At 43.3% G+C, this 27,611-nt stretch overlaps 1 protein-coding gene across 2 annotated transcripts in view; it reads left to right on the top strand.

Annotated features, from left to right (window-relative positions):
- The window catches only part of ARHGEF38 (Rho guanine nucleotide exchange factor 38), a 205,664-nt gene that overhangs the window by 154,617 nt on the left and 23,436 nt on the right, over positions 1–27,611 (top strand). For both annotated transcript variants that reach the window (XM_029596932.1, XM_029596928.1), the window contains 2 exons: positions 10,162–10,266; positions 19,361–19,480. In XM_029596932.1, the coding sequence (XP_029452792.1) occupies positions 10,162–10,266; positions 19,361–19,480 (225 nt within the window). The remainder of the gene's footprint in view (positions 1–10,161; positions 10,267–19,360; positions 19,481–27,611) is intronic.

Below are 27,611 nucleotides of genomic sequence, written 5' to 3'. Positions count from 1 at the left end.
CTGCTCCAGACTCTGTTCCTGGTTCTTGCTCCTGACTCCGATCCTGGTTCCTGTTCCTGTTTACTCCTTGGTCTCCTCCTTGTTCCCTTGGACTGATCCTTTGGCTTTGACCCCTGCTTCGTTGGACTACACCTGGACTGATCCTCTGGCCTTGACCCCTGCTTCGTTGGACTACACCTGGACTGATCCTCTGGCCTTGACCCCTGCTTCGTTGGACTACACCTGGACTGATCCTCTGGCTTTGACCCCTGCTTCGTTGGACTATGCTTGGACTGATCCTTTGGCTTTGTCCCCTGCTTCGTTGGACTACGCTTGGACTGATCCTCTGGCTTTGACCCTTGCTCTGCTTCCTAGTACCTTGCTTGCTCAGCCGCCTGCCCTGTCTCCAGCTTGCCTTGATCTTGTCTACAGTATCCCTCGGACTCAGCCTTTCAGGCTTTGGCCTACCTCTACCTGGGCGCCTCCTGTCTTGCCCTGTTCCTGTCGGCGTCCAGGTCTCTGGATCCCTGCCTTGTCCAGACAGACCTCAGTCCTCTGATACCTCTGCTGGTGCCTGATGAACCCTTGCTTTTCATCTACCGGGAGTCGTCACACGGAGCCCTGGCACCCAAGGGTTCAAACTGCGGGGAATGAGGGCTGGTATTGGCGAAGCTCCAGTTGGCCTCCGTCTCCTAGTCTGCTCCGCCTTCCGATGGTGGAGACCAGTAGGGTTTGCCCTGCAAGTAGTGACAACCCCACCTCGGGCCAAGGGTCCACCACCAGTGCAACAGAAAGGGGGTTGTGAAGATAGATTAGCAAGGAAGAAAGCTTAGAGAATGGATGACAAAGAAGAATAAAAGAGAAAATTTACCACAGATTTTTTTTTCCAAAATTGCATAGTGCAGCAGGATGAGAACGATGGAAGGAAAAAGCATAAGGAGGAACAGAAGGGGGAAAAAAGGATAAAGTATGCAAAAGGGTTGGAGGAATTTAGATATCTCATTTCATAGTAGACTTCTATTTCCCCATGATTTCCTGCTTATCATAATGGGGCTGATGCAAAAAATCAGTGTGGAAAACGGGCGCTCAGTGTTGAGCACCCACTTTCCTAAAGCACACCCAGCACTTCTCCTGGGCTCGAGATTGAATATTTAAATGGGGGTCATAAAAGGAAGCTACTTCTGCTGAGAGACTTGGTCATCAGAGGAACCAAACTGGGAAATAATTTTGATGGGGACACAAAAGTTAAATGCTTTCCAGAATCCTCAGCCAGTAGGAATACCTACCAGATGTCAAAAACAATATCTAAGCAACTGAAATGCAAGGGATATGGGGTAGGAAAGAATAATTATGGACTGTCCTAAAAAAAAGAGGATGGTGTTTCCATTTACATGGGGGTGGTCTACAGGTCTCTGACCCAAACAGAAGAACTGGACAGAGATCTGGTTGCAGACATCCAAAAGGTGGGAAAGAAGGGAGGCGTGCCAGATGTGGACTGGAGTATCCCTTCTGTGTAATCTGCAAGAAGTAGAGTCATAGTGAATGCCCTTCAAGGAGCTCTGCTCAAACAAATGGTAATGGAATCCACAATGGAGGGTGTGATACTTGATCTAGTGCTCACAATTGGGGATAATGTCTCTAATGGCCAGGTAGGTGCCCACCTGAGCACCAGTGATCATCAGACAGTATGGTTTTTATATCACAAATAAGATACAGAGAAATCACAGGAAGATCAGAGTTTTGAATTTCAAAAATACGGACTTTCTCAAGAAGGGGATGTTACTGGAGAAAAACTGTGAGGTAATGGGTGAGGTGGAACAATAATGGGTCAAATTAAAAGGAGCTGTTTCAAAGACAACAAATCTATATGTTTTCTAGTCTAAAACGTAGCTTACTAGCTTCACCCTAGGAGTTAGTTCCAGCTCTCCCTTCCTCACTACCCGAGTACACCCTCGCCAGCTCTGGTCACCCCTCGAGCAATAGTAGACACAACTCCAGCACATCAAATGCTCTCACTACCCATACCCACAATTCACTATACTCCCAAGTTCACGACTAACAAACACAGGATTCTAGGCATTCGACACCAGAGACTGATCCCAATCATGATATCACCTATCTCCCAATTGCTAGGCTTCACTCTATTCACACTAACCCCATTCAAAGCCCAATCGATCACAAAAAAAATGCACCTTCTCAACGACCACCTGACAAACAACAACCCTGACATTTGCGCCATCACTGAAACGTGGCTGAAACCTACAAACACAGTTTTACTAAACCAGCTCCCCAACCACCTCTATGACATTCATTCTATCCCCAGAATCAAAAAAAGGGGAGGAGGTCTCATGCTAGCTACAAAAAAGGGTCTTGGACTTTCGTTACAACTATCTACCAAAATAAACAACATCGAAATCGCCCTATTCAATTCGAACCATCTCCAAATCGCTCTGGTTTACTCACCACCTGGAACCCTAGACACAGATCCCTCACCATTAATTGAATTTACAGCTAAACACTTCAAGCGGGACAAACCGGCTATCTTAATGGGAGACTTTAACCTCCATGTAAACATCCCCCGTCTATCACATAACTGCGACATCCTACTCACAGCCCTCAACCACTTATGCTTCAACCAGATCGTCAAAGGTCCCACGCACAAAGCGGGACACACACTAGACCTGATTTTTCTCAACGATGGTCTATCCTCGGCCACTAGCCCAACTTGCGTCCCTGTACCATGGTCAGACCATCACATCATCTCTACTGAACTTCAAATTAAAGACCAGCCTCATCCTATCTACCCGGCAACCACTATACAATACAGGAAACACTGCCCCACAGACCAACTTAGCTAACTGCTCACCAAAGAGCTCGAACGACTGGATCTCACCGACGCTCCCTCAGCTATTAATTCGTGGCTCAAAATAACAAGTGAGGTCGCAGATCTATCCTGCCCCATCATCACTAAATCCTTGAAACCACCTCAAGCTAATAGGCATCCGTGGTACACTCCGGAACTTAAAACGCTCAAACAAGAACTTCGGAAAAAAGAAATCAGCTGGCGCAAATCTCCCTCCACCGTCACAACGTTAAACTACAAAGCCCACCTTAATACATACAGGATGGCCATCCTCAAAGCCAAAAAATACTTTTTTGCAAAAAAAATTCACAACTTCTCATTCGACCCCAAAGCATTATTCTCAGTTGTAACATCACTTACAAAACCTTCACCACCTACCATCCCCAATGAGCAAGCTTCCAACAAAGCCACGGAATTAGCCATTTACTTTGATGAGAAGATAACCAACCTCCTCAAGCCTATCTCAATCATACAGCCGTCAACACTGCCCTCTAGCTCCTCAACACCATCCAAGAAGTTCAACTTATCATCTTTCGAGTCACCTTCCTCAATGGAAATCAAAATCATCCTCAAAAAGCTCAAACCGTCCTCGCATCCATTAGACGCAATACCCTCCAATCTCCTACTCTCCATTCCAAACACCATATCCAAAGCATTAGCGGACATCATTAACTGCTCTTTAACTCAAGGAAAGGTTCCAGAACAACTTAAAATAGCTATCCTAAAACTCTTACTAAAAAAACCTAACCTTTCAACAGATGACCCTGCAAACTTCCGTCCAATAGCTAACCTTCCCTTGATCTCAAGAGTGATGGAAAGACTCGTAAACAAAACTGTCTGAGTACCTGGAGGAGAACAACATACTCTCCCTTTTCCAGTTCGGATTCAGGAAGTCGCAAAATACGGAAGAATTACTATCTTCGCTTTCCGACACCATCCTTCTCAATCTTGAAAGAAAACAACCTTACCTTCTCGCCCTTCTCGACCTTTCTGCAGCATTCGACACGGTTAATCATGCCATCCTACTGGAATGGCTAGCTGTAGCTGATATAGGAATTCAAGGAGAAGCACATAGCTGGTTCCAATCGTTCCTGGAGAATAGATTCTACAAGGTTAAGATCAATAACAAAGAATCACTCCCAATCAAATCAATCCGAGGAGTCCCACAAGGATCATCACTCTCCCCCACACTTTTTAACATTTATCTGCTACCACTTTGCCACCTACTCTCCAGCCTCAAACTAAAGTACTACATTTTCGCCGATGACGTTCAAATACTCCTTCCTATCACCAAATCCCTGCAAAAAACCTGGGCACACTGGAACAATTGCCTACAGTCAATCAATACTCTGCTTTCCAGCTTGAACCTTATCCTCATCTCAAATAAAACTGAAATCCTCATCATCTCGCCTGACGAAAACCACACACTCATCAACTCCCAAAGAGCATCCCAATTCGCTAAATCATTCATCAACCACTCCCCCTCAGTCAGAGACTTAGGAGTGCGACTCGACAATCGATACAACTTAGAATCCTTTGTCCTTAACACTACTAAAAAATGTTTTTTCAAACTTCAAGTGCTCAAAAATCTGAAACCCCTCCTGCACTTCAACGACTTCCGCTTAGTAGTCCAGTCTATCATTCTTACAAAGCTAGACTATTGCAACTCTCTTCTCCTAGGACTTCCTGCCACAACTATCAAACCCCTACAGATGGTCCAAAATGCAGCGGCGAGGATACTCACTAATTCAAACAAAAGAGCCCACATCACACCGATTCTAAGTGGCCTTCACTGGCTCCCTATAAAATCCAGGATCACCTTCAAAACGTTAACGATGATCCACAAAGACATTATCGGTACTGCCCATCTCAATTTAAGCTCGCAACTCCGCCATCACTCATCACAAAGACCTATCAGACACGCCTACAAAGGATCTCTTTATGCTCCTCCGGTCAAAACCTCTTTAAGAAAACGAGCAATCTCTACAGCCGGGCCCACCCTCTGGAACACACTGCCTCTGGAGCTTCGCCTAGAAACATGTCATCAATCCTTTAAGAAACACCTGAAAACATGGCTCTTCCGACAAGCCTTCCCGGAGTCGCAAGAACACTCTGACACCAGACAAAGGGCATAACATTCCACTATGGAACCCATGACCTCACTATGGTACCCTTGATCTCACCATGAGACCCATGATCTCACTTCCCTTGGGCCCGTTTCGCCTGATGTGGACAGTCCATATGTTCCGATAGTCTCCATAGTAGACACATTAGTTCACTCTATGCATATGAACATTTGTTTTCAGCTCCATGTATTACTTTTATTGTATTACTTCATTTTACCTCACCCTATTTATCCTGTTACGTCTTTTAAACACTGTTCGATGATTCATTTATTACTATATAACCTTTACGTTCGACTGTTCAGTCACCTTGTTCAATGTAACGCCTTGTTCTATGTAACGCCTTAACCGCGACCGTTTTATTATAATGTAAACCGATCTGATTTGATATGTGCATCGAGAATGTCGGTAAATAAAAATTCTAAATAAATAAATAAATGTTAGGAAAGTAAAGAAGAGTAAGAGGAAAAAGAAACTGATCTGGTTCTCAAAGGAGGTGGATGAAAAAATGTTGGCAAAAAGAACAGGGTTCAAGAAGTATAAAGGATCCCAAAATGATGAACTCAGGGAAGAATACCTGGTGGAACTGAGAGAGATGAAGAAAGAAATCAAGAAAGCAAAAGGTCAAGCAGAAGAAAGGATTGTCAAAGAGGTAAAGCGAGGTGATAAAACATTTTTCAGATACATCAGAGAAAGATAGGAGGCCCAAAGTGGTATAGTGAAATTAAAAGGTGATGAGAGCAATGTGTGGAGAGAGTCAAAGAAATGACAGAAATATTAACAAATACTTCAGTTCGGTGTTCACTAAAGGAGATGGACCATTGCTGGTTGACAAGACTGTAGATGAGAGTGGGGTGGTCGAAACTCCTTTTACAGAAAGGAATATTTGGGAAGAGCTAGGAAAACTGAAAGTGGAAAGGCCATGGAGTTGGATGAGGTACATCCCAGGATCTCTAAGGGAGCTCAGAGATGTGCTGGCAGGTCTGCTGAAGGACTTGTTCAGTAGATCCCTGGATTTGGGAGTGGTAGCAGAGAGGAGACTGGAAACTACAGGCCGGTTAACCTCACCTCGGTGATGGGAAAGTTAATGGAGTTTCCACTGAACTATTTACAATCTGATGGTTTGCTGGACCCAAGGCAACATGGATTCACCTGGGGAAGGTCCTGTCCAACAAATCTGATTGATTTTTTTTATTGGATGACTAGAGAATTGGATCAAGGAAGAGTGCTTGATGTCATTTACACACCTCCTGGAGATTTTTGACATAGAGTGTGAGGTGGTCACAGAGATCGTGGTAGACAGTGCCAGGGGCCCTGGCACAGAGAAATCTTCCTCCCCGTCCAGACCTGAACCCATACCCATAGCATTCCTAGTAGAGGATAAAGCACCAAAAGGAACTACCATGATATTTACTTCCAGTCCCACTTATTTTGGTCCACATGGTAATATGTACTGCCGAAATGGAAACTTTGATTTAACGAAGCTGCAGCAATTTAATGCGAATCTTCGGGATGGATGATTCTTAAAACAGTAGCCATAATTTTTGGGGTTCTGATCTTGTTGACAAGTCAATATTTTATTTTATATTTCACAAGTTTTTGTGGTAAATAAATAAATAAATATATATATATATATATATATATTTTTTTTTTTTTTAACTATGAAGAAATGGAAGTTGGGAGCTATTTCTCCATCTTACTATTTGATCATCAGGAGATGGTCATTGTGAAGAAGAATATTATGGGAGGGAGGGGGGTTGGGGAAGGGAGTTCTATTGGTTTGGGTTGGGATGTTGGTGGGAATGAATGGTATGCAAGGAGAAGAGCATGTGGATTGGAGTGTCAATAAATGTAATTTGTGGATAGTTGGTTCTCTACTTTGATAAATCAGGATAATAAGATATTGACCAAGTTGCTGATTGAGCATTTGAAAGGCCTACTTCTCAGTTTGGTATACCTTGATTAGGGTGGTTTTGTAGCAGGGAGACTGGCCAATAGCAACATACAAAAGATTTTAGCTGGCATATATGAAGTGAAATGTTCTGCTTCACAGAACTATTTAATAATTATAAATGCCAAAAAAAAAAACTTTGATAAGGTTTGCTGGGATTATTTATTTTAGATTTTACAGAGGTTTGGGTTTCGGGGTAATTCAGAAGCCCACAACTAGAATTTTGGTACATGGGGATGTTTCTGAAGAATTTAACTCATGCTGTGGTACTAGACAAGGGTGCTCTTTATCCCCACTTTCATTTGTGTTGACTTTGGAGCCCCTAGCTTTGAAATTGAGGCAGAGTGTACCTTATTTAAGGGCATTCACATTTGTGGGAAAGAATATAAGCTGGCGCGCATGGATTTACGTCTCCCTCCGGGAGGCGTATATCCGTGGATAAAGGTAGATAGGGCCGGGGGGGGTGGGTTAGGTAGGGGAAGGGAGGGGAAGGTGAGGGGAGGGTGAAAGAAAGTTCCCTCCGAGGCCGCTCCGATTTCGGAGCGGCCTCGGAGGGAACGGAGACAGGCTGCGCGGCTTGGCGCGCGCCTGCTGCCCAAAATCGGCAGCCTTGCGCGCACCGATCCAGGATTTTAGAAGATACGCGCGGCTACGCGCGTATCTTATAAAATCCAGCGTACTTTTGTTTGCACCTGCTGCGCAAACAAAAGTACGCGATCGCGCTTTTAAAAAAAAATCTACCCCTTTGTGCGCGCCGCACACGTTATAAAATCGGTACGTCCATGTGTGCGTGCCGGGAAGCACGCGCACATGTATTAAAATCTGCCCCATTCTGTTTTAATTATCTTCAGGAATAATCCTGTTTTTCAACAGAAAGGGGAAGGGATATTTCGGCAATGGTATGAGACTTGAATATGCTGTGTAGCTGATATGATGTCTAGTGAGTTGATAATCTGCTCTTTTAAATCTTTGAAAACTAAATATCAATTACATAATAAGCAATGGTATGCATATCTACAAGCTCGAAACTATGTGATGTTCTTTTCCTTGATGGAGATATAGAAAAAATTAGAGCTGTTATTTGTCAAATCTTATAAGAAAGTGTTGCTGGGGAAAAATACAATTACAAAGTAGTATGATATGTGGAGAAAGAACATAACTGAAGATATTTTACATTCACAAAGTAGTAATTGCATGGAAATTTTGGAAACTGCTGTAACAATAGATGATTTAACGTACTATTGAACACACCTTTACAGCACTACTATAGATGCACATCTTAGAGAAATGTAATTAAAGATTCTGCATCTGCTTACATAGATTGTTGCGCTTGGAGGAGGACCCTTGTCCTGGAGCAGTGGAGAACGACTCCCTGGTGGGGACAAGGAAGCACCTGCCCCCAGGGAGCGGAGCACAGGAGGAGACAGAGGCTAGGATGAGCTTCACAACTGGAAGCTTGAAGTACCCCTGGGTGGAGCACGTAGGGACCCGGGCCGCTTGGACTTAGGTGGGCCTCGCAGGGTCTCCCGGAGAGATAGTAGAGAGGCGGGCCCACGATCGGCAAGGGAGCGCGGTCGGATTTCACGCTGTTGGCCTGGAGAGGCAAGGAAGGCCCAAACAGCATAGGTGATGACAAGGCAAGGGACAGAGCCAGAATCAGGAGACGTGGTCAATGGCAGCCGAGGTCAGAATCCGAGGATCAGTCCAAAGAGTAGTCAATAAGGCAGAGGTCAGGTTCCGGAGGTCAGACGAGGTCACAAGGAAGGCAGAGGTCAGGATGCAGGCAGCGGACAGGATGGTCAAGGAACAGACCGAGGTCAATACCAGAGAGACAGTCTGAGGGTACTTCCTGGGAAGACGGACAGACAGATGCAGGAACAGAAGGACACTGGAACAAGGCTGGAACAAGACTGTGAACACGGAGGCAAACTAGAACACAATACAATGCCGACCCGATTGCCAAGGCAAGAAAGTGCAGGCAGGGACGTCCTTATATCGTTCCATCAATCAGGGCACGCCGCAGAGCTAGGACCCACCCCTGGCCCTACAAGAGGCCGGGCGGTCCGCGCGCACGCGTATAGGGGCGTGGCCAACGCCACTGGAGATGCCGAACTCCAGCGTGAGGCTTGGTGCGCAGTGGAAGGCCCAGCTACCGCTGTTGCGGGATACCGAGGCCTAGAGGAGCTCACGGCTGCCGCTGGGAAGGCCGACCCATGACCTGCAGAGGAGCTAGCGAGGTGAGCAGGCCCGTGTGCGGGCCGGGCGCAAACGGGGAGCGCAACATAGATAGGGTTAGACTTTTTCACATGGATTTTATGGAAACTGTTTTATGTATAAAATGTAAAGCCGAAAAGGGCCCCATTTTACATAGTTTTTATGGTTGACTGAAAATATGAGTGTTTTGGGTGGATATTTTTGCAGAATTATGTAACATCTTTAAAGAACGCATTCCAGTTGAGTCTGGCTTGGCAATTCTGGATCTTCTAGAACTGGATAGATTTGGCTTTGATGATTGCATGGAAATGTGTCATGCACAAATGATATTGTTCATACTAAAGATATGTGGATGCATCAAGAAACTTGAATTGTGGAGAGTATCTCCGCAGGAGTTCCAGAAATTCATGTGTTAATGGAAATCATATTATCCCACAAGGCTTAAAATCTACACTTGATAGGTTATGTGAGCGGCATAGTTGAATTCACAACTAAATAAAGATTGTGGAATGTGTTATTGTTGAGTATCTGTATGGATGTATGATGGATATTAGTTGTAATTCAAGGGGAAATCACGCAAAAGATTCTCAAAAACTTTGGTATTCTAAAGCTGATGTATTGAGAAGAATTGCTTTTGTATTGGCTAGGCATGCATTACTAATATGTCTGAATACTGTTATTATTGTTGTTTATTTGGATTTACTGCACATTTGGACCTATTGTCTTTGTATAGTGTCATGCTATTGGAATTGTAATAGACTTCTGTTTGTATGAATCTTCTGCATCAATAAACAGTTGTTGAAAAAAAAACAATAAACATATCAGCACAATTCTTGTCAGTTTTGCTCAGGGTCTTATTATGTAGCTTGAAGCACATAAAATTATTACATTTAAAAAAGATTAACAGGAGAAAAATCACAGCATCAAAAAAACTAGTATTCCCTGTTTGGGGAAAACACAACCCACACAAAGGAGAGGTTCTCCTGCAGCAGCAGTCATGTTTCTTACACTTATTTTAATGTGTATTTTAGATAAAAGACCAAATATTCAACAAGGAGGAAAAAGTATTTAGAAGCCTTGAAAAGACCGTACGACTTTGTGTGAAGAACATTTCGTACACCCTTCAGCACATGCAGGTTGGTATGCATTCATGTACAACAAGATGATAGAAATACAGGTGATTTAATCTGGTGTTTTGCTATTTATTTACTAAACATTTTTATATGCCGCTTACAATAGAATGCAGCTTTGTAAGGACCTTTATATGCTAATCATAAACTATGCAAAAAAGATCACAAATTCTAACATGCAAATATCTGGTGCCTAAAGGAAAATTTGTCCAGAAGAATATATGGCCCGATGAACAAAGCACTCTTCCTCCTCTGCCTCTTCAGGGCTCTTCAGAGGTATGTTCCTATATCATAAAACCTCTGAGCACTGGCCTACCCCTCATCAATTTTTCACTCCCATTTCTGCAACAAAAAAGTCTAGAATTAAAACATCAAGGGTTCCCTGTGTTTTTTTATTGTGGGCAGTCCACAGTTTTCCCATACTGACAGATTCCAATTATATTTTTCCTGTAGGACATTAATGAGGTAGGATCTTGATGGGAATAGAACTGGGATAGAATAGCATTCTCCTCATCTCTGCTGTCACCATATATGGGAAGCAGACCACCTCTCCACGAACTACCCACCAGTCTGTTCCTTCCTATGCAAAATACGCTCGGCGCACGTAGGGGTGGGTTTTTGGGGGTTGCGCGCGTAACCCTTTGAACATCTACCCCATATTGAAAAGCATTGGTCCAAGTACAGATCCCTGAGGCACTCCATTGTTTACCCTTTTCCACTGAGAAAATGGACCATTTAATCTTACTCTCTATTTCCTGTCTTTTAACCTTTTAACTGTTCAGCTAGACCCTTATCCCTCTGAATATCCTAGATATCTGGCTGATTTTAGCTGAGTAAATATCCATTTTCTGGGTTCTTGAATCTTGGCCTTTAAATGTATTAAGTTAGTCCAATAAAATGGTATCATCTTATATAATTATATTTATTAACACAATTTTTCTTCCCTTTGTTGCTCTCTATTGCTGCTTGTGGGAGACATTAGACCAGACACAATAGATAGGTTCAATATAGTTTATTTGCAAAGTACAAGAACTCAAACTGCAGGCAGGAGGTCATTTTATAACAGCCTGTGCATAGGTTATACCAAGTTTTCAAAGCAGAGTTATGTGGCTAAGACCTTTTTTGAAAATTATCCCACCATATTTATGCATAGATAATTACACCTGCTACTATGTGCACAGAAAATTTTCAGGAAAATGTATACACATGCTTTTGGAAATGCAAAGCGCAATCCACAGGGTTAAAGACTTGCAGGACACATGATTGCTGTTTAAAATTACCATCAGACAAAATGTATTCCATACATTAAAAAAGGTTGAAGGAAAACCAAACGACTGCCGGCAAGAAGGATAACTTTGAAAAATGCACGCATGCACCCATATACATGTTTATGTTAGTGCACACAATTTTACTATAGTATTCTATAATATGTGTTTCACATATGCACATACTATAAAATATGCATATGTTTGCTACACAACATGCACGTGCATGTAGGGCTACATACAATTGAAAGTTATTTATTTATTTTAAAAAGTTTATATACTGCTTTTGAAACAAATTGTTCATCAAAACGGTTTACATAGTATAGTTTACATACATAATAAATACACATAGAAACTCATTAAAAACATATATAAAAAGGTTTTAGGAAAGGTGGGGGCTACTGAAATTACAGAGGCGAGCTTAAGGGGAGGGTAAGATTAGAAGGTAATGTGCCCATAAGTGACCTATTGAGTGGTAGGAGAACAGCTGAATGCCATAGAATATAGGTAAGTTTTTAAACTGGGTTTAAAAACCTTGCTGGATGATAACTGTCTTAGTATGTATTTCAATCATTGGAACATACATTACCCACCTATTTTAAACATATATGTGCATATAATTTACTCATTAAACAAGATCTTACATAAGTACTGATTTGCATGTGTAACTGAGTCAAGTTTAGAATATATGTACAACGAGGAAATTACCACTTTAACCACTTAGTCTACCAGTTCGCCCAGTCATTCTCAAGACCATTGAGACCCTCCTGGTTCTTCAGTCTGAGCTCCTCCCAGTTTACCCAGACCTTCCTCCTCCCAGTCAGTACTACACAATAAACTCATTTATTTTCACTTAAGCCAGATAATTATCAAGTATAAAAATACACAAATAAGTTGGAGAAAGTAAGCGGGTATGTGTCTTTGAAAACAGAAACTTACATGTGCATTGTTGGCTCCACCCTGGAACTCCCTAGACTGCCCCTGTTTCACACACATCTATTTGCATGTGAAAGTGAATATATGCACAGAGTTGCAGCTTTTATAAAATACATAATACACCTCATATATGCCAATGTTTGCACACAGAATGCTTTGAAAATTTCCCTTAAAGTTTAATAATGAGGTGAAAGAGGCAATTAAAACCAAAAAGGCATCCTTCAAAAATGAAAAGCAGACTCAAATGAGGAAAATAGGGAAGAGCGTAAGCACTGGCAAGTTACTGTAGATGTAAAAAAAATCTAAGAGTAAGAGATAATTTGAAAAAAAGCTTGCCATAGAGCTAAAAACAAGTAATAAAAATGTTTTCAAGTACATTTGAAGCAAAAAGCCTGTTAGGGAGTCATCTGGGCTGCTAGATGACTGAGGGGCAAAAGGAGTGGTCAGGGATTACAAGGAAATAGCAGAAAAACTTAATTAATTTTTTGCCTCTGTCTCTGCTGAGAAGGATGTCGGGGTCATACCCACATAGGAAACATTTTTTTATGGTGATGATGCTGAGTAACTAGATGGAATCACTGTGAAACTGGAGGACATAATAACTCAGAATGACAAATCACCGGGACTGGATGGTATTCACCTCAGAGTTCTGAAGGAACTCAGAAAATGAAATTGCAGACCTGTTTTCAGTGATTTGCAACCTATCATTAAAACATCCACAGTTCCAGAAGGCTGGGGGGTGGCCAATGTGATGCCAATTTTTAGAAAAGATGTCGGTACCAGGTAAAATGGTCAAAACTATTCTAAAAAAATAAAATTACTGTCCACATCATTAGATATGGTTTAATAGGGGAGAGTCAACATAGTTTTTGCAAAGGGAAGTCTAGCCTTACCAATTTACTATATTTTTGAGAATAAAGTTGAGCCGGGTTATATCGTATATTTGGATTTTCAGAAGGTATTTGACAAAGTTCTTCTTGAGAGACTCCTCAGGAAATTGGGAGGTCATGGGATTGGAGGCAGTATCCAATTGTGGATTGATAATTGGATAAAAGACAGGAAACAGAAGGTAGGACTAAATGGTTAGTTTTCCGAATAGAGAAAGGTCATTAGTGGAGTGCGCCAAGCATCTGTATTGGGGCTGGTGCTATTTAGCATATTCATCTGAAGAAAGGAACAATGAGTGAGGTGACTAAATTTGCAAATGACACAAAATTATTTCTAATTGTTAAAACAGCAGTTACTGGTCCCACAGATTCTCTGGTGGGACTAGGAGATTGTGCTTTCTAACTGACAGATGCAATTTAATGTGGATAAGTGCAAAGTAATGCACACAGTCAAAAATAATCCCGGATATAGGTACACGATGCTGGAACCTGTGTTGAGAGTCATCACCTAGGAAAAGGACCTCAAAGCCCTTGTGATAATACCTTTGAAATCTTCAGCTCAGTGTTCAGTGGTGGTCAAAAAGGTAAACAGAATGATAGGAATTACTTGAAAAGCAATAGAGAACAAAACTGAGAATATCATAATTCCCTTGTATAGATCCATCGTGCAAATGCACATTTAGGGGCGGATTTTAAGAGCCCTGCTCGCGTAAATCCGCCCAAAACCGGGCGGATTTACGCGAGCAGGGCCCTGCGTGCCGGGAAGCCTATTTTACATAGGCCTACCGGCGCGCGCAGAGCCCCGGGACTTGCGTAAGTCCCGGGGTTTTCGGAGGGGGCGTGTCGGGGGCGTGCCCGAACCGCGCGGCGTTTTCGGGGCGTGTCGGGAGCGTTCCGGGGGCGGGCCCGGGGGCGTGGCTACGGCCCGGGGCGGCCCGGGGGCGTGGCCGCGCCCTCCGGACCCGCCCCCAGGTCACGTCCCGGCACGCAGGAGGCCCGCTGACGCGCGGGGATTTACGCCTCCCTCTGGGAGGCGTAAATCCCCCAACAAAGGTAAGGGGGGGGTTTAGACAGGGCCGGGCGGGTGGGTTAGGTAGGGGAAGGGAGGGAAAGGTGAGGGGAGGGCAAAGGAAAGTTCCCTCCGAGGCTGCTCCGATTTCGGAGCGGCCTTGGAGGGAACGGGGGTAGGCTGCGCGGCTCGGCGCACGCCAGCTATACAAAATCCATAGCCTTGCGCGCGCCGATCCAGGTTTTTAGCAGATACGCGCGGCTCCGCGCATATCTACTAAAATCCAGCGTACTTTTGTTTGCGCCTGGAGCGCAAACAAAATCCAGCTCTAAGTTACTGAAACGGGCAGGTTTGAATATTAACCTCAAAATGTTTAGTAGTGGAAGGATATTTTTTGCTGAGGTGACACAAAAATTTGAATATATTTTTTTCATGTTGGTTGTAATGTAAATTGTATTAGCTCTGCGCTGCACCTGTTCTGATGATTAATGTTATTTTATTGTAGTTATGATGATCTCTGGTTTTCTGTAAAGAGCATTCAGGAAAGAATACATAGATTTTTGTTTTATTACATAATTGATTAGGTCTGATGGTTGTTTTCTTTGCTTTAAACATGATATTCTTGTGCATTTATAAATTGCAATAAATATATAATAAATTAATACAGATTAATAAGGAATTTTTAATACTGGTGTTTGAAATAATTGAAGAAAAATGTTTTAAAGTTTCACGCATGATGCATTACAGCTGTTGCAGACTACTTTTAAAGCCATTGTAGGGTGCTCTATATGACATTATTTATCAATAAGGATACAATTAGTAGGTTTCACACCTGCATTCCTACAGCCCACGCATGTTAACTTTGTGCCCATCCAAAAAATTAGTTCTAGCTACACCTCTGCCTGAAAGGTTTTAATGTTCATATACTTTGAACCTTTTCCACTGGAAAGCAGATAGTCATGAAATGAAACCTCAGGGGGGACAACTCAGAACCAACATCAGGAAATATTTCTTCACGGAGAGAGTGATGGAGGCCTGGAATGGCTTTCTGAAAGAGTTTGAGGACAAAAACAGTGTGCATCCCTAAAAGCTAGAGCATGAAAATGAAGAAAAGGGTGTGTGGCAGAGTGCACTAGAGATATGCATCGTTTTTTTAAGATGGCGCAGGCCGTCTATTGATCCTACCATGTGACAGGGGCCGGCCAATGGCACCGATAGCCCCTGTCACATAGTAAGAGCAAAGGGCCACCGGCGCCATTTTGTTTACTGGCAGCCAACGGCTCAAGAGCAGGAGATCGCTCCCGGGACCCCCACTGGACCACCATGTACTTTAGGAAAGTTTTGGGGGATTGGGAGGGTGGGGAATTCTAAATAATTAGATTTAAAGGGTCGGCGGGGGGGGGGGGGGGGGGGTTTGGCTCGGGACAGCCAAAAACAAAAACCGTCTGGACCGCGGGAATCGGAATTTCCCACGGGTCCACAATCCCGAAACCGGAACCGATTCCGGCACCCAATTCACATCTCTAGAGTGCACTGTAGAAATCCTCAGAACACCTTAAAAGACTGGTCCCAGCTGCCTAGGCCCAGTCCACCTTAACAGAGGATATTCTGGATACAGGGTGTCTTCTCTAGGCAGGAATAAAACATAGGCTTAGAGGAGAGCAAGAAAGGCCCTGAGAAGACGAGAACACAGCTCCATTTAAACACTACTTCTTTTGGTAAGACGTATTGGTGAAATAAGCTGCTTCTATGTACAATTTGACTGTATACAATAAAAGTGTGCAAGAGAAACTGGAGTCCAGCCAGTCATAGACCGCTCATGCTCTGTGACAGGGTGCATGGGAGTGGCAGTTACTACCCTTAACCAATTAGCTTTCATGATTTTGATGCAATTGTAATGTCACTCTCTGCTTCAACAATGGGGGTAAAAGAGGAATTGGATTCAGATGACAGCCAGCACTGGACCCTGACTTTTACGGTCTGGGGTTCTGATACACAGGCATTAGGGAAAAAGGCTCAGGACTGCTACGGCCAAAAACAAAGCACATTCAAGCAGCATTGTCTGAAGTATCAAGGCTGCTCACCCCATAAAAATGTTGCTAGTAGTATTACCACCCTTAACGTAAGGCATGGGGGTAACCTGCACAGAGTGTCAATTACTACCATAAAAAACTTGCTGGGCAGAGTGGATGGACCATTTGGTCTTTTTCTGCTGTCATTACTGTGTTACTATGGGCCAGATTTTTAAATCTAGGCGCGGGCGTAGATTTGTGCACGCAACCCGACGCGCAGAAATCTACGCTCGATTTTGTAACATGCGCCAGTAGCCACGCGCATATTATAAAATCCGGGGTCGACGCGCGCAAGGGGGTGCACACTTGTGCACCTTGCACGCGCCGAGCCCCAGGAAGCCCCGATGGATTTCCCTGTTCCCTCTGAGGCCGCTCCGAAATTGGAGCGGCCTCGGAGGGAACTTTCCTTCCGCCCCCCCCCCCCCCCCCCACCTTCCCCTACCTAACCCGCCGCCCAGCCCTATCTAAACTCCCCCCCCCCCTGACCTTTGTTGACGAAGTTGCGCCTGCATCTGGGCAGGCATGGGTTGTGCGCGCCGGCCGAGTGCTGGCACACGAGCCCCCGGCACAACCGCTGTGCCGGAGGCCTTGGTCCTGCTCCCGCCCGCCCTGCCCCGGCTCGCCCACTCCTCGCCCATTATTTCAAGCCTCGGGACATCCGCGAGTCCCGGGGCTTGCGCGGGTCACCGGGCCTATGCAAAATAGGCTGGGTGTGCGCAGGAGCGTATTTTCGGGGTTACACGCATCATATATGCGTGTAACCCTTTGAAAATCCGCCCCTAAGTTTATTAGCTAGGTAGACTTGGGAAAGCCAGCGTTTACCCTGAAAGTGAGATACAAGAAAAAGAGCAACTATTTGGGATCTGAAAGGGACCTGGATCTGGACTGGCAACTGCTGGAGACAGAATACTGGGCTCAAAGGATCTTGGTCTGACCCAGCATGGCAGTTTCTTCTATGTTTTTTTGAAGTTAGGCCCAAACTCCTCCCCAGCTTCACCCTTGGGACTGCCTTTGCTCAGTGCAGACAGTACATGCGTAAATATACACGAATATTGGGCGGTCAGTTTTGTTGAAATCCATTGCTTCAGGCAAAACTCTGTATTACCCACAGAAATGCATTTGAAAATTACTTTTATAGTGACCTTGTTTCAGAACTAGGGGCGGGGATCAAGCCTCAGCCTGCTCCAGTAGCCCATTAGAAATAATCTATGTGCTTCACTTCAGCATTTTTATCAGGTTGACATTAATCCGTATCTCAAGACAATGATATCAAGTCTCAGTCTGTCCGAAGGGTCTGGAGTTTCCCCTGCTTACTTCTGTGGGAACATTTGGGTTACGTTCCACCCTGTGCAGCACCTTTTGGAGACAGAAGATTGCTGCCAGCCTCTCAGAGCACAGCAATATAAATTTCTCGGAAATAATGTCAGGATTCAGTTTACTTCTTTGGGCATAGCAATATGGATTTCTCTCTGGGAATGGAGTATTGGGTTCCTCTCTGATGACAGAGATTTCTAGAGTTTTTCACTCCTAGACATCAGGGGTGTAGCTACTGGCGAGCCTGGAGGGCCTGTACCCCTTCACATTTGGCTCAGGCCCTCACCCCTAGCAGAAAGGTCACATCGCCTCCGTTTCAGCTCTTAAAGATGCAGCAGTTAGAGGGCTAGGATGCACTGGAATCACTGCCAGTCCATAATCCCCTGTTCCTTTAAGGAGGCTAACATGAACAAGGAAATAGCACTGCTCTTGAACCTGCAAATTCTTTCTGTTTACTTTTGGCAGGTAATTATTCCCCTTCCTCTCAGCACCTTAAAAGTTCAGGAATGCCTGGCCTGGGTGAAAGTCTATTTACATAATTGCTCTTTAGCAGCCCGTATAGAGCAGCTGCCATAACCACAGAGGGAGAGTGAGAAACAACAGAGACAGCCAGCGCAAGGAGAAAGTGAAAAAACAGAAGATATAGTGTTGCTAGAAATTGAAGAGTTTTGTAGTCACAGCCATGAAGATCAACATGGAAAGGGGGCCGGGGCTAGCACAATGCCCACCTATGTGAACTTTGGGTCGTTCCCCCCCCCCCCCCCCCCCCCAAAAAAAAAAAAAATTCAGTTCTGGCTAAGCCCTGCTAGGCAGTCTGGCAGAGGTCTGAACATGTTGGACTCTCATTGGCTATCAGGTTCCTCTTTCGGCACAGGATTCAGCTCACCTCCTTGGGAACAATGTTAAAGGTTCTCTCCTGGGAATAGAGCCTCAGGTTTCTCTCTGGTGACAGAGCTCTCTGGAGTTTTCTACTCTAAGGTAGGCTGTGGCAGAGATCTCGGATATTTTTACAGGGTTCTGCCTGGTGCAGTCCTCCCCCCACCCTTCCATGTCTTTCCCCAGCCCGGGCAGCAGCAGAGCTTTCGGTTGCCGGGCTCTCTGATTCAGGAGTGTTATCATCCGCTTTGTGTGATGCTCTCCGCCTGGGGATTTTTTTCTATTACAGTTTTCTGACCTCTGCCTGCACAGCAGAAAACCCAGAATGTATTAGCCGCAAAGTGCTGTGTTTCCCAGAGCAGCAGGCTTGCGTCCTGTTACCCTTCCCCTTCCTCTCTCTTTTCTTCCTCCCCCATTGCCTCTCCCTCCCCATTTTCCCTTTATCATAACTTTTTGTTTATTTGTAATCTGCTGGGGAGCAAGTATTTGGGACAAGTGGGATAAAAAAAAAATTGCTTGTAAAATAAATAACTTGCCCTCCCATCAGCCTTATATGCTGAGGCTTGCTCGGCGAAAGCTCATGTCCCTTGTATATTGTTAGCAAATACAAAAGGTGCGTGTGTGTGTGTGAGTGAGAAGGGGAGCCTGGGTGTGTTTGGGGGGGGGGGGGGGAGAAGGGGAGCCTGGGAATGGCCTGCTCTCTTGGTATGCAATACATTCTTTTCCACATTTGTTTCTTAGGAGGCCATGCCACTGGCTGCTCAGAATATAATGGAACTTCAAGATATGTTATGCAACAGAGGTCTGGAGAGCCCCAATACAGATGTGCTGAGCAATGCCGGGCACCCTTATGAGGATTTTGTAAGTCTGTCTTTACTGATGTTTGGAATGAAACCCAGGGTTGCAGTTGGGAGAAGGCCGGATCTTTTCCCCCTCCCCTTCCTCCTACACTGTACAGGAGTTTATGTAGCTATAGTTTACTTACACTTACATCCCTTTTGTTCAGATATGATTTCAGTACAATAATAAAACCCTGAAGACCTATATTTAGATATTGAAGTGTTGCATGGGTAATGTGCTCAGGTATCTGGAGTCTCCTGGGAGCAGAGCTGTCTTCACACATCAGTAGTACCTAGGGTGTTTAATTAAAGCAACTGTATTAAGCGAATCGCTGAAATCTCAAACAGGCCGATACAGTAGAGTGCGCTCCGGTGGAACGCACTTTTAACCGGCATTTGGATGCGCGTTTTCGATGTGCTAGCTTTACCCCTTATTCAGTAAGGGGTAATAGCGCGTTGAAAACGCGCGTCCAACCCCCCCCCCGAGACTAATAGCACCCGCAACATGCAAATGCATGTTGATGGCCCTATTAGTCATTCCCGCACCGTACAGTAAGTAAAATGTGCAGCCAAGCCGCACATTTTACTTTAAGAAATTAGCGCCTACCCAAAGATAGGAGTTAATTTCTGGGGAAGTGCACAGAAAAGCGATATTAAGTCAGAGGCCCCCAAAGTTAAAAAAAAGTTAAAAATTAAAAAAAAAAAATTTTAATGGTCCCGCGGCTCGCGGGTTGAAAACCAGGCGCTCAATTTTTCCAGCGTCCGGTTTCCAAACCCTTGGCTGTCAGCGGGTTTGAGAACCGACGCTGGCAAAATTGAGCGTCAGCTGTCAAACTCGCTGACAGCCGCCGCTTCCATCAAAAAAGAGGTGCTAGGGACACGCTAGTGTCCCTAGCGCCTCTTTTTACCGCGGACCCTAATTTAAATAAATTAACTTTCTGAATCGCGCGCAAAGGAGAGTGGCCTGTGCGTGCGCCAGGAGAGCGGGCGCTCACCCACTCTCCCACGTGGTACACTGTATCGGCCTGAATGTGTCTATTGCTTAACTTTATTGTATGCACTGTTGGTCTTATTCCTAGGTTCTCTTAGCTTCTGCTCTTTTATTTTTTTATATTTGTATATCTTAATTAAAAAACATGCACTTTTACTTGTGGTCGCACGTACCACTGTTTTGTTTTTTTAACTTTCTTTTCTAAGTTCCCTTTTCAGCAGATTGTGCAGTATTCACGCTTTGTCTGTGCCAGTGCAATAATTGCTTGCTGTTCTGATGAGGTACAGCACAGAAATGCCCCATTTTACTAAGGTCCTTATTGTTGGTCATTGCTAAATCAGAAGAACAAACAACTTCAAATACTTAATTCTTGCTATATAAAATAATCTAATTGATAAAAAAAGATTTTTAATGATTTTGATTCTTCTGCTGTTATTTATCTAAAATAAATATTCAGGCTTTGCCAAATAGCAATTAACCGTCTTAAAGGGAGACATTCACTACAAAAGAAAAGCTGGTCAACGGCAGGGAAAATAGGAAAGAAATCTCAATAAAACCCTCTTCTATTCTACCATATAACACTCCAAAGAAATGTTAGCAATCTTTCCCTATTTTTAAACACCAGCCAAGGTTTGCCATATATAAGCTGTATTTAAAGGGCCAGTCCTGTTTTTCCCAGCATGCATTGCAGTTTTGAAAACTCCTTTGCCATATCCTAATTATTAGAATATCTTTTACAAGCACACCAACATTTCTGTCAGAATCTTAACCTATTTCATACATTTACATCTTCCCCCAGCCTTACTTATTCAGACACACCTTACACACTCTCTCTTGCATTCAACACATGCCTGCAAACTCATAGTAGCAAAAGCTCATATACTGATAAATGCTGCAGAATCCAGGGACTTATGCATCCTCTGTATTTTAACTAATACAGTGTGTCACAACATAGCGCCTCAAAAGACTTTTTCTCAGGCATATATTGTTTTCATGACCATAGGTGTTACTATAACATAATACTAAACTTAGTAATAGTTTTACTATCAAACATAATTCTCTGTGGACAAGCAGAACAAGGATCAGCCACACAAGTAAGTGACATCATCTGACAGTGTCAAGATGGAAAAACTATCTCAAAGTTCTGAAATACTGAGATGGTCTTTCTGAGCATGTGTGGGCCTTCTTGTGCAGCTGCTGTCGCAAGAGTCATCTCAGTCTTCTTTCCTCCGCTAGCATAAAAGGATGTCTCATAGAGCTGCTTGACAAAGATTTTCCCTTAAGCGCTTTTTCTTTTTCTCTTATTTTAATTATCTTTATTTTTTGTTCGAGTCTCCTAAAAAAAAAATTTCTTTATGCTTTCCAAAACTGAATTTGATTTAGCATCAGTCCTCTTCAAGATATCAGACAACAAACCGAAGTTCAAAAGATACTCCTGCTGCTCCTATAAAATGGTTCTGTCAGATCACTGAGATCAGGCCCTTCCGATGATGTACCTAACCTTGCCATCTGTGCTCGCATATCTCCATGGGCCAGAAGATCAAGAAGATACACACTGAGGGATTTGAGAGAGATTACTCAAGCTCCATTTCAGCATTTAAGGTGAAACACTCTTTGGCACAGAAGTCATCGCCTAAACCAAAAAAAGGCACCGTCCTCCTCATGATTGGCACCATAATTCTGAGAAGTTTCAGCACAGGTGCCATCACCCCTCACAGGACAGTGATGGTAAGTCCAGCACCTTGGAGCCAAAACAAACACATCTGTGTGAAGGTGGTCCCTTTTAGTACAGTTCTTCCTCGGCATGGAAAAATTACCACCATCATCTGCAAGTAAGATCATAGAGCCATCTGCTGCGCAAAGGCCTTCTCAGCACGGAGACTCAATTTTTGGCACTAATAAATCAAAACAGGACCAAAGCTCCCCAGCATCGGTACCGATTTTGGTTCCTGAATTAAACAGTTCTTCCCCTGTGGTTCTCGCAGATGACCACCATCCCATGCTGAGAGAGATGTGGATAGAATTTGTAAACAATTATTTTACTGATATGCCATCTCTTCTTCCATTGGAACAGATGTCTCTTCTATTTTAGAATCAGCGATGCCTAAGATGGAAAGTCATTCTACTGTCTCTCCCTATCAGTGCACAGAAGACATAGTACAACCTAAGTCCCATGAATCACACTCCTCTAGGGAAAAGATAACATCACAAGAACTTGCTACAGTACTGTCTGATTCTCAAGAAAGTCTAAATCTTCTTATATTTCTCCCTTCTGATAATAGGGATCCAGTGGCAGACCAGTAGAGTCTCATTATCAGAAGGGAGAAATATAAGAAGATTTAAACTTTCTTGAGAATCAGACAGTACTGTAGCAAGTTCTTGTGATGTTATCCTCCTAGGAGTACATCTGTACATCTCCTCCAGAGGATGCACATGCTCAGTGGCGGATTCCCGAGGAAGACCAGCCCGGGGATTTGCCGCCCAGGCTGGCCCAGGACACAACATGTGGTCTGTTGAGCGCGGCTCCGTCACGGCCGCGCACAGCAGACCATGTGACTGAAGCGACCGGCCCACCGGGGGAATGCCCAATCCCCCGATAGGCCAAATCCGCCCCTGCACATGCTCTCCTTTTGTTCAAAAGATGGCCAAGAAGATTCCTTTCCCATTGTATCAAGAGACTAACTTAAGCCTAGATTTAGTAATTTGAGATAAGGCTATTACATGCGTTAATCAACGTTCAATGCACAATAAAAGTTGCTCACCATTCGATATAGCCATATTGCGGCAATATCATGTGGTATTTAGGCCCCAAATACACCCCTATTACAATCAGCTACTTTGCATGTGATTCACATGCATGAATTTGCAAATCCATGCAAATCAGCTAATGCATATCTATACCAATGCAAATAAAATAACACGGTTGACTTTTTAAAAAAAATCAGCCCTATTACTTTATCATGTTTTAAGTAGGTGTAGCTATTTTCCTGTGGAAGCATTAGGATGCTAGTGCAGGTCCTGAAGCTCCTGCATTAATATTTAAAGGACCCAGAGGCTCAAAAAACACCTCCCTGTGAAGTTAAAAACTCCCACCAGGTGTCTTCCGAGAACCCTTTCCACTCCTCCCTCCTTACCTCTCAAGGTGGCATGGACCCAACATTAAAAAAAAAATGGTCCTTAGAATTGCATGATGATGTCCTGCCCCTTTCCCCTCTTCCCTTTAGTTAACAATATCTCTCCATTCATATCAAACCCCACTCTTCGAAGCCCTCCCATCAGACAAACATCCTGGTCCCCTTCCCAAAACAGAACAATTCCTGGTGCTTAGTGGACTCACTGCGCTTCCCTACTTAAATCCAAAAAGGACTTAGTGGTATATGGGGAGTATATGAGGGCCCCCAGCCCCAGCCCCACACCCTGAACCCCCTAGCTCCAGGCCAGTCGATGCCATTTTTAGAAAATGGCTTCGACTGGATTTTTCTCCATTATATGATAACTTATCCAGCTAACTCAGCTCCTCTCATTTACATCCCCGGAATGCCCCAAACTTATCGAGCTAATTTCTGTCTAACTTATTAGCAGACTGGAATTTAGATGGACAAGTGCCAAATCTTCATTTAACCAGACAACTTCTGTCTTATCTGGCTAAATGCTTTTAAATATGGACCTCTAAGAAGTCAATATTCAGAGAATTGGCAAGTGGGTAAGTTATTCAAGTAAGGTTATGTGCACATACATGCCAACCAGGTAAAGTTATATAGGACATACATGCCAAAGTTTGCTGTTAAATATACCTGGATGAAGTCATGTGCATAACTTTACCCAAATAACTTTAGGGCAGCTATTTTTTTCTGATTAGACTTATGCCCGTAACTTTGGTTGGAGTACTCAATGTGTGCACTCTCCAGGCAGCTACAGTTTAATCCCACTCTTGGAACACCTCCATCCATGCCCCTTTTAATTTGGATACATTTTGGGGGGTAATTTCCAAAACCATTTACGCATATAAAACAAGGGTTTAAGCGTGTAAATGGCTTGTTATAAAATTGTGTGGGGCTTGTACACATAAAAGTATGCACCTGACCTGATCTTGTGCATAGTTTTATGTGCACAAAAAAAAAGGCATCCCGGGGGTGGATCTAAGATTTATGTGACTACTTTTGATTTTAAAAAAATATGCATGTAACTTCATCCGCCCAAGTCGTGCCCTGTAAAGAGCATGTGTAACTTTGTGCAAGTTACTTTGTGCGTGTTCCTAAGGATAATTCTAAAAGTTCACCTTGAAAATTGGCGCAACTTATTTGCTTTGGCATTACATAATTTAAGCGGGTTGTTATAAAATTAAGCTCCCTGTGTGCAAAAAGCAAAGTTTCTCACTTCCAACAGGTGTTCTTCATAGCCAGCAGGATAATTTAGCTACACAAGTGGAGTGACATCATCCTAATTGTACCACCTCAGAAAAGCTCTCTTAGAGCTCAAAAACACTGTAAAGAATGTTCTGAGCCTTCGTAGGCCTTCCCATGCTGCTGCCTACTGTGCAAGTCTCCTTCCTGACTTTATAGCAAGCTATTCTTCAACTCTAAGGGGAGGCAGGAGGAATTGTGTGGCTGATTTATCCTGCTCTCTACAGAGAACACTTGTTTCAGGGGAACAATTTTTCTTTCTCTGTGGACAAGCAGGCTAAAGTCAGCCACACAAGTGGAGACTCCTGAGCTGAGGGTTGCATTTAATTAGCTTGATATCTATGAATCTTAGCTGTGTCATTGCCCAAGGGTGGGGGGAAGAGTTGAAGGAACTAAGCATATAAGCTTTTTATGGCTGCCGGACCAAAAGTGCTGCCTTGACAGGAAGCATTCTCTAGGCGGTAATCGTCATCATTGTTTATTTATATCACACTTTTTCCAGCCAGAGAGTTCAAAGTATGTTACAGAAGATTAGGTTTACAATGGGTACATAAACACAGCAAATTTATGTAATACAGGCGGTCAGACACAATCTATCTGAGATGCTTTTGTACAGTGGTGGTCCTTATCTAAACAGAGCAGTCTCAGCTTCAATATAAATATATAGAACAGTGGCAATAAATAAATTAACTGGAGTAAACAAAATAAAATGTATTATAGGACTGTCACATGAAGTATCAAGTACAACCACAAAATATGTGGACAATGATAATAAATATACACATAATACATGGTGCATTTAGCCAGATAAATGCCAACATGAATATTTTACTTAGCCGGCTAAATTTTAGCCAGATAACTTATTATCCATCTAAAATTAAACCTACATTCTTGTGAATTTGGAACATGTGCCTGCAATTGCTATCACCTAGATCACATAGTATGATTATGAATGATCTACTGGTAGAGTGAATCAGCCGTATGTGTAAGTTAAGGTCTTTGAAGGATGGTATCCAGTCAGATTGGGATGGGGGGGAAAGTGGGTTGTGGGGTTGGCGGTGATTATAATGATTATAGCTTCTTAAAAACTCAGCCGTGAGAATTGTATAAAAGTCAGTGCATTGGGATCATGTGACTTCTCTGTTCCACTGACTCCATAGGCTTCCGGTTGAGCAGAGGGTTGCATTTAAGATTGTAACACTTGTGTTTAAAGCTGTACATGACATCTCCCCTATATTTTTATCTGGCTTGTTTAAACTTTATTTTCCTAACAGGGCCCTTCGGTTGAGTGATAAAAAAAACCTTTTAGAACTGCCAACATTAAAAGCTGTACATTTTCACAGTACTAGGCAGAGGTCCTTTTCTATTGGAGAAGCAATATTCTGGAATAATTTGCCTGATGATATTTGTGAGCTAATATTTGTGAGCTGATTTTAAATTATTTTGGAAGACTGTAAAATCATTTTTATTTACTGAGGCATTTTTCTAAATAGAAAACCAGAGTGTGATGTATATTGTTTTTTTATTATATATTTTTATGTGTTGATATATTGTACTTTGTATTGTTTGTACTACGCTTAATAGAAACATAGAAACATAGAAATGACGCAGAAGAAGACCAAACGGTCCATCCAGTCTGCCCAGCAAGCTTTCACACTTTTTTTTTTCATACTTTTCTGTTACTCTTGTCCCTTTAAATAATTTTTTTGTTCTATTTCACTTTCACCCCCACCATCGTAGATAGCAGTGCTGGAGCTGCACCTAAGTGAAGTATCCAGCTAATTGGTTTGGGGTAGTAACCGCCGTAAAAAGCAAGCTACTCCCACGCTTGTTTACCCAGCCTGTGCAATTCAGTCCTTGTTGGTTGTTTGAATATAAATCCTCTTTTCTTCATTCCCCCTGCTGTTGAAGCAGTGAGCTGCGCTGGATATGTATTCTAAGTGAAGTATCAGGCTTGATTTGGGGTAGTAACCGCCGTAACAAGCAAGCTACACCCATGCTTATTTGTTTTACCCAGACTATGTAATTCAGTCCTTGTTGGTAGATGTCTGAATATAAAACATCTTTTTCTTCATTCCCCCTGCCGTTGAAGCATAGAGCTAAGCTGGATATGTATTGAAAGTGAAGTATCAGGCATTTTTGATTTGGGGTAGTAACCGCCGTAACAAGCAAGCTACTCCCCTGCTTTTATGTGGATGCAAATCCTTTTTTCCACATTTCCTCTTGCCGTTGAAGCATGCAGTAATGTTGGAGTTGCATTAACCATGTGTATGTTTATTGAATAAGGATATTTATCTCCAGGTAGTATCAGTCATTCCCGCAAGCCACCCCCATGCCTCTTCCCTTCATTCACTTCCTCTAGACTTCATGGATCAACAGTATTTATCCCACTCCCCTTTGAAATCCTTCACAGTTTTGGTCTTCACCACTTCCTCCGGAAGGGTGTTCTAGGCATCCACCACCATCTCCGTGAAGAAATACTTCCTGACATTGGTTCTGAGTCTTCCTCCCTGGAGTTTTAAATCATGACCTCTGGTTCTGCTGATTTTTTTTGCAACGGAAAAGGTTTGTCGTTGTCTTTGGATCATTAAAACCTTTCAAGTATCTGAAAGTCTGTATCATATCACCCCTGCTCCTCCTTTCCTCCAGGGTGTACATATTTAGATTCTTCAATCTCTCCTCATAAGTCATTTGATGAAGACCCTCCACCTTTTTGGTCGCCTTTCTCTGAACCGCCTCCATCCTGTCTCTGTCCCTTT

The sequence above is a fragment of the Rhinatrema bivittatum genome, chromosome 1, assembly GCF_901001135.1.
Source record: "Rhinatrema bivittatum chromosome 1, aRhiBiv1.1, whole genome shotgun sequence".
NCBI classification, from domain to species: domain Eukaryota; kingdom Metazoa; phylum Chordata; class Amphibia; order Gymnophiona; family Rhinatrematidae; genus Rhinatrema; species Rhinatrema bivittatum.
This window is presented reverse-complemented; position numbering and strand designations above follow the sequence as displayed.